Here is a 12,756-nt window from a genome sequence, read left to right as displayed (position 1 = left end):
AAAAAAGACACAAACCCCTGAATAAATCCCAAGATAACAAAAAATGCTGAATGAAATAGGAAGCCAATATAGGATATGAAAGTAGAATTCAATAAAGAGATAGAAATAGTAAAACAAACAAACTGGAAATGAAAAATTCAAGAAGTTAAATAAAAACCTCTGTGGAAAGATTCGCCAATAGGATGGATCTATGAAACGACAGAATATCAGGGCTTGAAAGCAACATACAGGAGTTGAAACATTCAGTTAACTACAAAGATAAATTAATAAAAAAATACATGAAGGAAACCTTTGAGATCTATAGGGCACTATAGAAAACCTAAATCTGTGATTCACGCTATGCCATTTTTCCTAAGACACCTGCACACATGCCTATCCACTCCAGATAGGGCACTTACACACCAACACAATGATTCCACCCAAGTCGAGCTTAGAGAACCAGTGAGTTTGCCAGGGTTACAGAAAAATGGATGACTCACAGGCAGCTGAATCACTGAAAAGCCCATTCCGCATGGACAATGACTCATGAAAGCTGCATCCCTGGAGCTCCCCACAAGACCCACAGACAGAGGAAGAATCTTTCTCCAGCAGGGGTTAGTTATTGCTTGTATCATAGAGGGGCAGAGCCTTGGGACCTTTTTTTTTTTAAATTTTTTTTTTAAGATTTATTTATTATGTATACAACATTCTGCCTTGATATATGCCCGCACACCAGAGGAGGGCGCCAGATCTCAGTACAGATGGTTGTGAGCCACCATGTGGTTGCTGGGAATTGAACTCAGGACCTCTGGAAGAACAGCCAGTGCTCTTAACCTCTGAGGCATCTCTCCAGCCCAGCCTTGGGAAAGTATCATCAGTGCTGTGACTTGCAAGCTTCTGCTTCCTTCCTAAGCCTTACAAGCTTCCTTCCTTCCCTCCAAGAGGGAGGGTTATGATTTGGAAGAAATTGCTACACAACACACAGACTTAGAGAAAAACAATTTCATTCTAAAGGCTTAGAAACATTCTCAATAAAAAAATAAATAAAATCACAGGAGAACATTTCCCAAATCAAGGGGAAGAGATGTATATCCAGACATCTAGAACTTAACAGACAAGACCAGATAGGAGCCTTCTCACATCATGTTAAAATTAAAATAATAAATACACAGAACAAAGAAAATAAACCCAAACTTGCAAACGAGAGACACCAAGTCATAAAGTATGGGGTGGGGTCATCAGAAAAAGAGGTGATTTCTCAATGGAAACTTTAATTTCAGAAAGAAAACAGCAGCCTAAGGACAAGCCGAAGACCAACCACACTGGCCACACTGGCTATCTGAACACAGTGATGCTTTTTTCACATGAATCCCTCTGTGCTTCTGCAGACAAGGATGGCCAGGCGATGTCCTGGGATCTCAATGAAGCCAAGCACCTTGACACACTAGATGGTGGACATCGTCAATGCTTTGTGTTGAAGCCCCAACTGCTACTGGCTCTGTGCTGCCACTGGCTCCACTTTCAAGATCTGGGACTTGAGGTTGTGTGTGGGGGGAACCACTGTAGATGAACTGAAACAAGAAGTTACCAGCAGCAAGGCAGAGCCAACCCAATGCACCTCCCTGGTGTGGTGTGCTGATGGCCAGACTCCTTGGGTTACACAGACAACCTGGTGTGAGTGTGGCACATGGTTATTGGTACCCACTAAAAGTTTAGGGCAGAGTCTTAGAAATAAAACTGGATTTCTGTAAAAAAAAAAAAAAAGAAGAAGAAGTGAACCCATCTTACTGTACCCCAAGTCTCTCTGTCATAATTGGAGTAATAAAAAAATCTTCAAAGTAAGAAAAGCAAAGTGAATCCATAGCTAGTTCTACAGAAGATATGCGAAGGAATCCTTCAGACTAAAAGAAAAGTAAACACATCCATGAAGCTGCAGAAAAGAACAAGTCATGCTCCAGCGTAGGTAAGCAAATGAGGAAAGTAAAATCACCAAGTACTACAAATCAAATCGACAACCCTTGGGTACTAGTGATGCCAGTTTCCCACCCAATAGACACAGAGTAGTAGATTGGTTTGAAAGAGAGGATCCATCTATTTTTGAATCCAGGAAATGTACCTCACCACAAAGGCAGATGCAACCTTAGGTCAAAAGATGGGAAATGTGTTTCAAGCAAATGGAATGAGGAAGCAAGTATCACTCTTATAATATCTGATAACAAAGACTTCAAATGAAAATAGGGTATTTCAAGTCCTGAAAGTTAATAACTATTAACTAAGATGTTATTTTAATGGAGAAATTTATGGGTAAATAAGAGCATTTGAAGACAAATACAAGTTAATGCAAAAATAACTTAGCACAGGAAATGGTTAAAGGAATACCACACACACAAGGAAAAGACAGTTTCATCCGCAAGAACACAGGTGTTGTGGTTAGTGTTCCCATTGCTGTGATTACACACCAGGAACAAAGGAAAGCTGGGGAGGAAAGGGTTTATGACATGTTCAAATCTTATTCCATCATAGAAAGAAGTCAGGACAGGAACTCAAACATGGCAGGAACCTGGAGGTAGGAACTGATGCAGAGGCCATGAAGGGGTCCTGCTTATTGCCTTGCTTACATCATAGCTTGCTCAACCTGCTTTCTTATAGAGCCCAGGACCACCAGGTGAGGGATGGCACCACCCACAATGGGCTGATCCTCCTCCATCAATCGCTAATTAAAAAAATGCTCCACAGGCTTGCATACAGCCTGATCTTATGGAGGCATTTTCTCAATTGAGGTTCCCTCCTCTCAGATGACTATGGCTTGTACCAAGTTAACAGAAAACTTGTTAGCACATCAGGAACGAATGTGTTTCTTGAAGGGAAACGATAACAGAGAACTAGGAAAGAATCGATCGTGTTCAAGGCCACAAATCTGCAAAAAAAATCTATACCAGCAGGAGAGGGAGAAAAGATCTACCAATAAACAAAAGGACCAGAGAAATGACCAACAACAGCACCAGAAAACCCAAAACCTCACCAATAACCTTACACATCAATGACCTTAACTCACCAACTAAAAGACACAGGGTAGCTGACTGGATGGATAAACAAGATCCAACTATCCATTGTCCCCAAGAAACTCTTACAAAACTAGAAAAGACACTCAGATTATGAGAGTCAAAGTTGCGAACAATGTTACCAGGCAAAGGCAAGCTGGAAATGAGCTGGCATAGTGATTCTTATACCCAAGGAAGTAGATTTCCAACCAAAGCCAGTCAGAATAGGCATGAGGGCCGCCACCTGGCAATACAGGAACAGTTCGTCAAGAGAATATAACTATTAAAAATATATATATATATGTACTGAATCTTTGGCACCTCAGCTTCATGAAGCACACACTGAAGGACATGAAAGACCTGGTCCTGATGCAATAACACTGAGAGACCTCAACACCCCCTCTCACATTTAAAAATCACATCCAACCTACAAAACAGCAAAGAAGCCCCCAGGATAAATTGTACCGCCAACCAACTGGATTTAACATGCAGAGAACATCCCACCTGTCATAGGGAAATCATGTTCTTGTCATCAGTGCTCAGAATCTTCTCTGAAATCAGCCACATTATAGCACACAGTCTTGACAAATATAAAATTTACGATAATTTCCTCCTCCTCTCAGCAGGCAACAGTGGAATAAAAGTACAAAATAATAACTGCAATAATAATAATAATAACCACAAAAATACACAAATATTTGGAGACCAAATGCTACATAAAAAATTCTAATTGTGTATGATGCTTTTCTCCCCCAAAGGAAGAATTATCCCTTCATTTTCACAAAAGTTTTACATTAGTATATTAAGTATTTCAAAATGTTTCAACATGGCATACTTTTAAAGATAACATTTATTTATTTATTGGGGAGGGGCATATATGTACCACAGTGCACACGTAGAGGACAACCTGCATGGGTCTGTTCTCTCTGTTGGGTCTGTTGGTTGTTTTTACTCTTTGCTCTTTACTCTTTTGGGGGACCCACCACCCAGTCCCCAAATAATCACATGGAGGGTTATTCTTACTTATGAATGCCCGTCCTTAGCTTGGCTTGTTTCTAGCCAGCTTTTCTTAAATTATCCGGACTACCTTTTGCCTCTGGACTTTTATCTTTCTATTCTATATACTGCTCTTTACTCATTACTCTGTGACTTGTTGTGTAGCTGGGTGACTGGCCCCTGGTGTCTTCCCCTCCTCCTTTTATCCCTCCCTCATCTTTCTTCTCTTCCTATTTATTCTCTCTGCATGCCGCCTCACACCTATTTCTCTCTTCTGCCTAGCTATTGGCTGTTCAGCTATTTATTATACCAATCAGGTGTTAAAACACAGGCAAAGTAGCACAGCTAAAAGCAGGTAAAGTAACAGAACTTCACAGAGTTAAACAAATGCAACATAAAATAATGAAACACATTTTTGCATCATTAAACAGATGTTCCACAGCAAAAACAAACACATTTTCAACTAATATTTCACAATGCATGTGGGTTCTGGGCACAGAATCCAGGTATTCCAAGTCTTGGTGGTTCCTGAACCATCTCACTGGCTTTTGTGTGTTTGTGTGTGTGTGTGTGTGTGTGTGTGCAACCATGAGTTCCAGGTCAACTTTTAAGAGTTGGTTCTCGGGCTGGAGAGATGGCTCAGTGATTAAGAGCATTGCCTGCTCTTTCAAAGGTCCTGAGTTCAATTCCTGGCAACCACATGGTGGCTCACAACCATCTATAATGGGGTCTGGTGCCCGCTTCTGGCCTGCAGACATATTGTATACATAAAAAAGAGTTGGTTCTCTCTTCATCAAGGATCTAAGTATAGAAATATGGAAAAATTACTATTCTGTTCTCAGTAGAATTATTCATATGATAGGATGTTTTCTTTACATTTCTATGAAATTCTGATCAAAGCACAAATAGATCTTTTTTTCCCCCACTGAGTTTTCAAAAGGAAACATTATTTTCATAGTATTTTTATTTTCCTTGCCTGTTGGAACTTTTGCCAGCTGAGATAAGCCAAGTTGTTCCTGGGCGTAGGAGTTTCTGTTGGAACTTTAGTAGAAGTTGACACTGGCAGGAATTTAGGAAATAAGATAATTTTTAGGTGTAGACCAAAGAGAGAGTCTGAATCCCGCTCTTACTGAATCACTTCTCCCTTTGAGCCACCTTGACTGCATATCGGAGAGGACAAGCCAGGTAAACCATTTTGCTACTGACCTGGGCTTTGGCCACACTGCCAGTGCATCCCTGTGAAGAGTGAGGCCCAACAGACAGGGCTCCCTTCCTTGGGCTTCAGGGCTTCAGGAAGCTTGTGCCTAATTCATCTGGGGAGTGTTCAGTGTGGGTCTGCTTCACAGAGAACCTGGAGCAGGCCTGAGTATGGTGTCACACGCCTGTATTTCTGTGCTTGGGAAGCAGAGGCAGGAGGATCATGAGAAGTTCAAGGCCAGTCTGTGTACACAGCAAATGTATTCATGAATAGCCAGGCTATTCATGGCTATATTGCAAGGGCTTTGCTCAAAGGGGCAAAAATGAATCTGGAGGAGAATTTGGCTTTCCTGTTCCAATAGTGGAAGTGACCACAGCCTTAAGAACAGGAGGAGAGCTTGCTTGTATTGAAGTGTAGAGTTCGTGCAGGAAACACGTTGGGCCCCTCCAGCAGCTGAGTCTAGCTAGTTCTGGCCAGAGTTTCTTCCTAATGCCTCCCTTAGCCTGGTGGTGAAGGAGCAAAAGCTGGGTCTTCACCCCTCTGCTGCCTACTTCCTCAGGCTTCCAGTACAAGAGAAGGGAAAGGGGTGTGCTTCCAAATTTGGAAAGAACAGGGGAGTGAAATTCTTGCTTGGCTCCCAAAGATTTTTTTTTAAGCACACTCTGTCCCATCTCAAACTATGAAGTACAGTTAGCTTGGATTATGAACTGAAAATATGACCCCTTCCTGCATTTCTTTTTTTTTTTTTTTTTTTTTTTTTTTTTTTTTTTTTTTTTTTTTTTTTCGAGACAGGGTTTCTCTGTAGTTTTGGAGCCTGTCCTGGAACTAGCTCTTGTAGACCAGGCTGGTCTCGAACTCACAGGGATCCGCCTGCCTCTGCCTCCCGAGTGTTGGGATTAAAGGCGTGCGCCACCGCCGCCCGGCTTTCCTGCATTTCTTATTTGGGACAAATGTATTATTTTTCTTTGAATATCTCCAAATTAGAACCAGCTTCTCTTTGGAAAGTGCCCTCAAGAAAAAGAAAGAATTTTTAAAAGTGATTTCCTTATTCAGTGGTGGGTGAGTGGGTTGAGAGCCAGGGGCAGCTAACTCTGATAAGCTGACACATGAGCTTCCAGATACCCAGGTCGAATGTCAGATAGAAATTCCCGCCTATTTAATTTTAAGCTCTATTTCCTGCTGATTCATTTTTTTGGGGGAGGGGGCACAAAACACAACTTTTCTATTTAGATTTCAAGGGAATGTGCATGGAAGCGCTAAACAATGGGTGTTTGTTTAAGCTTCAGGAACAAACTGAGGGCCTAGAAGTTGGGAAGGGCACTTAGAACAGGAACCAAGAAGAGGGAAGTTCATGCAGGAGAGCAAAGCGGCTTGCATCAGGTATTGCAGCATTTCTAGCCTGTGCCTCTTTCCACGTAGGACTTCTCAGCCACTTGCAGGTGGTGACCCTGCGAACATGACGTCACTTGTGTAAACAACCAGGACAGAAGTACTACGAGGAGGTTTTAAATGAGGAAACTCCCTCAAAGACTTTAGAACTCATTTCTAATGTTCATATTGTATGGGCTGGACCACAGAAACTAGTTCACTAGTTCTTATCCCTTATCTATTTTTTTCTTCTTTGAGAAGGTCTCATTATTGAGAGCAGGCTGGCCTAAAATTCTGTCTCCCAGGAACTAGGACTAAAGGCATGTGCCACCACATCTTTTAGTTTTTCTTTGTAATATGAACCTTTGGAGTGTATAGAATTGAATTGTCCCACGACAACACGTTGGCAGAACTGGGCACAGAAAGAAAGCCTATTAGTGCCCCGAGGAGAGCTCTGTCATGTTGCAAAGGTCTCCAGTTTAGAGTCAGCACGCAATGTTTCAGAAATGGATGAATGAGGCAATTTTTTGATATTATCCCAGTTAAACAGTAAATGACTTCTATTAAGAAGTCAACAGTATACTGATATGAGTCTAATCAAGGAATATGGATAAGTGGTAAACAAATAAATGCTTTAAATTTTAATTATTACATATTTTAAATAGATCTCGACTTATTTTTGGCACTAACCAAGGCATAATTCTTTCCTAAGTAGTCAACCAATGGCCACAGCATGATTTATTGAACAATTTTTCCTTATACCACTAATCAAATTTTGCCTTTAATATACTTCATTTATCTCAAAATTCTTTCTCAGTCCCTACACATCCTAACAGCAGAGTTTCAGTTCTAGGCTCTACCTTGTAAGTCTTAATTATCGAGTCAATCCCTCAAAAAGGGGCAGGTGTTCACATTCTCCATTTCTCTTTTGTAGTGTTTGGTGATCCTTTTATTATTTCAAGTAAATTAAACACTTTAAATATCATTTTTCAATTTTTGTATAACCTGAAATCAATGCAGTGTCTTGTGATTACCTGCTCTGAGTAAGATATTTGACTTATCACCAATGAGCATTAGTTTTTTATTCAATCTTTTATGACCTTCAAGTAAACTAAAATTTCTCCATATAGTGTTAGTAAATTTTTATTATGCTTTTATCTAGATGCTTTCTCTTTGTCAGTTATAAAGACTTGGCATTGTATTTTAAATTAGAGCACTTAGTATAAAGGACGCTATTGGTTTCCATACTATCTATGTAATTTTAGATTCAAGTCTCTTGGAGAACATTTACATTTTAAATAGTTCTTAGTATCTACAATCTCTAGCTGAATAATCATGATGGAGGAGAGTTATCTGTCTATATTTCTTTCATTGGTTAATTAATAAAGAAAACTGCCTTGGCCCTTTAAGAGAACAGAAAATTAGGTAGGCGGAATAGACAGAACAGAATTCTGGGAGAGTTGGGGAGACGCTTCAGGCAGTCGCCATAGTGAGTCTCCATGCTTCTCCTCTCCGAGATAGACGCAGGTTAAGACCTCTCCTGGTAAGGCACCCCTCGTGGTGCTATATAAATTACTAAATATGGGTTAAAGCAAGATATGAGTATTAGCCAATAAGAGGCTGAAACTATGGGCCAGGCAGTGTTTTAAAAGAATACAGTTTCCGTGTAATTATTTTGGGTGTAAAGCTAGCTGGCAGCCGGGTGGCTGGACGCAGCCCGCCGTTCCTTCTACATAATCAGACCTACAAAATCCAACAGCATGATGAAGAATGGAAATTGGCATTTAAAAATGATAGTAAGAACACAACATGAAATTTACCCTTTAACCATTTTGAAATGTACATTTGGGTGAATAGCACATTTTATTATGTATTTGGTTATGGCCTAGATTTCAGCCAGGATGAAACCCAGGGTCTTGTTAATGTTTGACAAGTGACTGCCTACTGACTTATCTTCCAAAGCATCTTTTCTATGAGATTTTAGTTGCTCCCATTACTTGCTGATATTTAAAATTTATATGGTTTTTATTTTCTAGACAGGATATTGCTGTGTAGCCTTGACTGTCCCCAAACTCAATATGTAGATCAGCCTTGGTCTCACACTTGTCTCTGCTTCTCCTCCTGAGTGCTAGATTTCAGGTCTGCACCGCCACGCTCAGATCCCTGATCCCACGTCTTTCTTTCTTTCTTTCTTTCTTCTTTCTTTCTTTCTTTCTTTCTTTCTTTCTTTCCTTCTTTGCTTCTTTTCTTCTTTTTTTTTTCTTTCTTTCTTTCTTTCTTTCTTCTTCTTTCTTCTTTCTCTTCTTTCTTTTTCTTTCTTCTTTTCTTTCTGTCTTTCTTCTTTCTTTCTTGTTTTTTCCTTTTTCTTTTGTTTTTCTTTTTCTCTAGGACAGGGTTTCTCTGTGTAACTGCTCTAGCTGTCCTGGAACTAGCTGTGTAGACAGGCTGGCCTCCAATTCACAGAGATCCACTTGCTTCTGCCTGCCTGAGTGCTAATTAAAGGTGAGCACCACCACTGTCCGCCCTCCCCCCTTTTTTCTTAATCATTGACTAGTGCTGCTACCATTTTTACCATATTATGTCTGCGTTCTTTATGCTCAGTTTACCAATTTTCAGGCGTCAGGTTAAACCTACCAAGTTTCTTGGTTGCCCCATTTGCTCTGTGTAATATCACCATCCCCAAGTACTAATTTTATCAAGCCTCTTTTCTGTTAACAATTTCAAGTGGTTTCCAGTAGCTCACAACTAAATACGAACGTCTAGCACTCAAGCTTTGTGAGTCAGTTGCCACCATCTGCCTAGGGCTGACCCTTCTTCCTTCACTCTGCCACAGACGAAGTGACACACCAAGCAGAGTGGCTGGGCAAGGGAGACACAGCGGGGACCATCTGGAGAAGGAAGAGGCAACAGCTATGAAACCCAGGGCAGAGATTTGGCCCTTCTATTACCAGAGCCCTCAATGTTTCCCCGGAGAATTTTTTAAATGTGAAAACGTTCCAATTTAAACTTGTCAGATATAATTTTATATTTTGAGAAACTTCTAAATAACTGAAAAAAGAACATGTTTGCTGTTTCAGTCCAACCACGGGGAGGGGAGGCCCCATTCTCTGTCGTTCCTGCTACCTGCTTTCTACCTTAGGTTTCTATGCCTACACTTGTGGGGGTCGTGCTTTGTTGGAAGTGAGGCAAAGGCAGGCGGATCTCGGTGAGTTCTAGGCCAGCCTGATCTACAAAGGGAGTTCCAGGACAGCTAGAGCTGTATACAGAGAAACCGTGTCTAGAAGAAGAAATGCTAAAATAGGTCCTAAGGGGCTTGGGAATTATTGTTGAGGGTTTTTTTTTTCCCCCTCCTAGTTTAGAGCCCTAGTTCTTAACCTTCCTAATGCTATGACCCAGTAATACAATTCCTCTCATGTTGTGGTGACCCCCAACCATAAAATTTTTTCGTTTGCTACTTCATAACTGTTATTTTGCTACTGTTATGAATAGTATTGAAAATATCTACATTCCGATGGTCTTAGGTGACTCCCATGAAGGTTTTTTTTTTTTTATTTTGTTTTTGTTTTTTTTTTTTTGTTTTTCCCAAAGGGGTTGCGACCCACAGGTTGAAACAGCTGGTTTGGAGTAATTTTGTATGGCTCCTGTGAAAGGCCATAGGTATAGACGTAAACTTACTTGAACACAGTATGTTCTATCCGGAGACATTTAGCGGAACTGGAATTTTATAAACTCAAGTTTTGTTAAATACGTTAATATATAAATATATATTTTTGCGGTGGTGGTATTTTACAGGTCAAGTTCGTCAAGATGTCCACCATCCCGAAGCACTTCGGACTGACAGCCCGAGAAGAATCGTATATGTTTAAAGAGCTTCAGAAGATTCGCCAGGAATCCAAAAAGGGGTATCACCAGTTCAAGCAGAAGTTGGCTGACAGGCCGCCTTTTGGTGCAAGTTCTGAGGATGACCTCGAAGATGACCAGGACCAGGAGGCTCGCCCGCGCAGTGCCAGAGCAAAGGGAAAAGTGTCCTGGGCTGCCAAGCCATCCTCGCCGTCGCCTAGGGTGCAGAGCCCAGAGCGCCCCGCCGCGGCCGACCTGCAGGGGGCGCCGCAGAGCACGCGGCGCGCTCCCGAGAAGCCCGTACCCTTCAGCCCGCGGACTTCTACCTGCGGAGCTCGGCGTTCCTGCGGCACGGTCCCCTCAAAGCACCCCCGTCATCGCCCGGCAGGCGGGCACCGCCAGGCCCGCGCTCCTTCTGCGGCCGCGATCGCGTCCCAAGAGGCGGCATCCCAAGAGCCGAGCGAGCGGGTTGTCTAAGCGCGTGTTCCCCCCCTGATCCCCTCGCACGAGCCCGGGTGCTCGGCTTGGTTCGCACCTGCTACCGACATGCCAGCTCCTTGTCCAGCCTGGGCAGCGAGTTCGACGATAGCGGACGGCTGCGCAGGATGCGGATCCACACCCACTACCTGCGCGAGGGCACGGGCGGTTCTCGGTGGGTCAGAAACGTGCGCGAAGGGAGCTTGACCAGCCAGGGGTCCTGGCCTCCGCAGGCGACTCGCTTTTTCCCCACGAGCATAGAGGAGATCATCGCCTCTCTGCAGTCCGAGGCCCAGCTGGCTTCAGACCAGACCATCAAGGAGCTCATCCAGAGCATCCTGGGCCAGAACTACGACCTCACAATGGAAGTAGGTGAACTAGACTAGTGTTTCTGCGTGTACGAGCTCTAGGCGATTATACATACACATAATGCACACATGCATATACATTTCCAGCACCGGGAGTTTTACTCGTTGGCATGAGATGTCTAGTGGGAATATTGTCTGCCCCATGGTTTGGTGACTCCATTTAGATTTCTGCAGTAGTAGTAGCTTTCCATATGGCTTTTCAAAGGCCATAGTGTTAGTTGTTCCTCTCCATATTTCCTCCTGTACCTCTCTCTTCTCTCTTCCGTCCCCTTCCCCTAGAAGCTTCCTATTCAAGTTTTCCCGTTGTTTCTCCACACTGCTATAATCTAGCGTCCCCACAGTTCCTTTCTATCTACCTAACCTCTGGGCTAATTCAGCTGCTAGCATAGGTATTGAAAGCTTAAAAAACTAATATCTGCATATAAAAGAGATTTTATTTGTTGGGGCTGGATTACCTCATCCAGGGTGATTTTTTTTTCCCTTCCTTCTCCATCCATTTAAAGACAAGTTTCATCTTTTTAACAGCTGAATAATATTCCATTGTGTGACTATACCACGCTTTCATTACCCATCCATCAGCTGATGAACATCTAGGCTGTTTCCAATCTCCGGTTATGAATAGAGCAGCAATGGACACGGATGCGCAAAGGTCTCTGTAGCAGGATATAGAGTCCTCTGGGTATATATCCAAAAGTAGTATGGCTGGATCTTGAGGTAAATCTATTCCCAGTTTCATGAGGAATTGACACTGATTTCCATGGTGGTGGTACCAGTTTGCATTCCAAACAGCAATAAATAAGTGTTTTCCTTTTCCCACTTCTTTGCCAGCATGACCTATCATTTGTTTTACTGATCTTGGCCATTCTGACTAGGGTTGGATGGAATCTCAAAGTACTTTTAAAATTTTTATTTATTTATTTATTTATTTATTTATTTTATTTTATTTCGAGACAGGGTTTCTCTGCAGCTTTAGAGCCTGTCCTGGAACTAGCTCTTGTAGACCAGGCTGGTCTCGAACTCACAGAGATCCGCCTGCCTCTGCCTCCCGAGTGCTGGGATTAAAGGCGTGCGCCACCACTGCCCGGCTAAAATTTTTATTTATTTTTATATTTTCTTTATTTTTGAGATTGTTATTTAATTAAAAATGTCTGCCTTTCTTCCCTCCCCCCAACCCCCCCCATACACTTCAAATTTATGGCCTCTTTTTTCGCTAATTGTTATTGCACACATATATGTATTTGCATAGAAACATATTCCTAAATATAACCTGTTGAGTCCATATAATGATACTTGCATGTATGTTTTCAGGGCTAACCTTTTGGCACTAGACAACCAATTGGTGGGCTCTTCCCTGGGGAGGGGGCATCTCTCCTGCTCCCTTGCCTATAGTTCTTTGTGTAGGGTTGAGGCCTCCTGGGCTTTTCCCTATGCAGTCTGGAACATTCATCACTCACCTTTGGGCAGTCATTTGCTGAGCCTTGGTGAATAT

The 12,756-nt window shown here is 42.2% G+C and overlaps 1 protein-coding gene across 1 annotated transcript in view; it reads left to right on the top strand.

Annotated features, from left to right (window-relative positions):
• Nucleotides 1-12,756, top strand: part of Ttc6 (tetratricopeptide repeat domain 6) — a 164,115-nt gene that overhangs the window by 18,838 nt on the left and 132,521 nt on the right. The window contains 4 exon segments of the mRNA XM_038336062.1: nt 10,375-10,735; nt 10,738-10,785; nt 10,788-10,936; nt 10,938-11,267. Coding sequence (XP_038191990.1) covers nt 10,390-10,735; nt 10,738-10,785; nt 10,788-10,936; nt 10,938-11,267 — 873 coding nt within the window. The 5' untranslated portion in view covers nt 10,375-10,389.

The sequence above is a fragment of the Arvicola amphibius genome, chromosome 7 (assembly GCF_903992535.2).
Source record: "Arvicola amphibius chromosome 7, mArvAmp1.2, whole genome shotgun sequence".
Lineage (NCBI taxonomy): Eukaryota > Metazoa > Chordata > Mammalia > Rodentia > Cricetidae > Arvicola > Arvicola amphibius.
The sequence above is the reverse complement of the archived record's forward strand: the minus strand, read 5'-3'. Positions and strand labels throughout refer to the sequence as shown.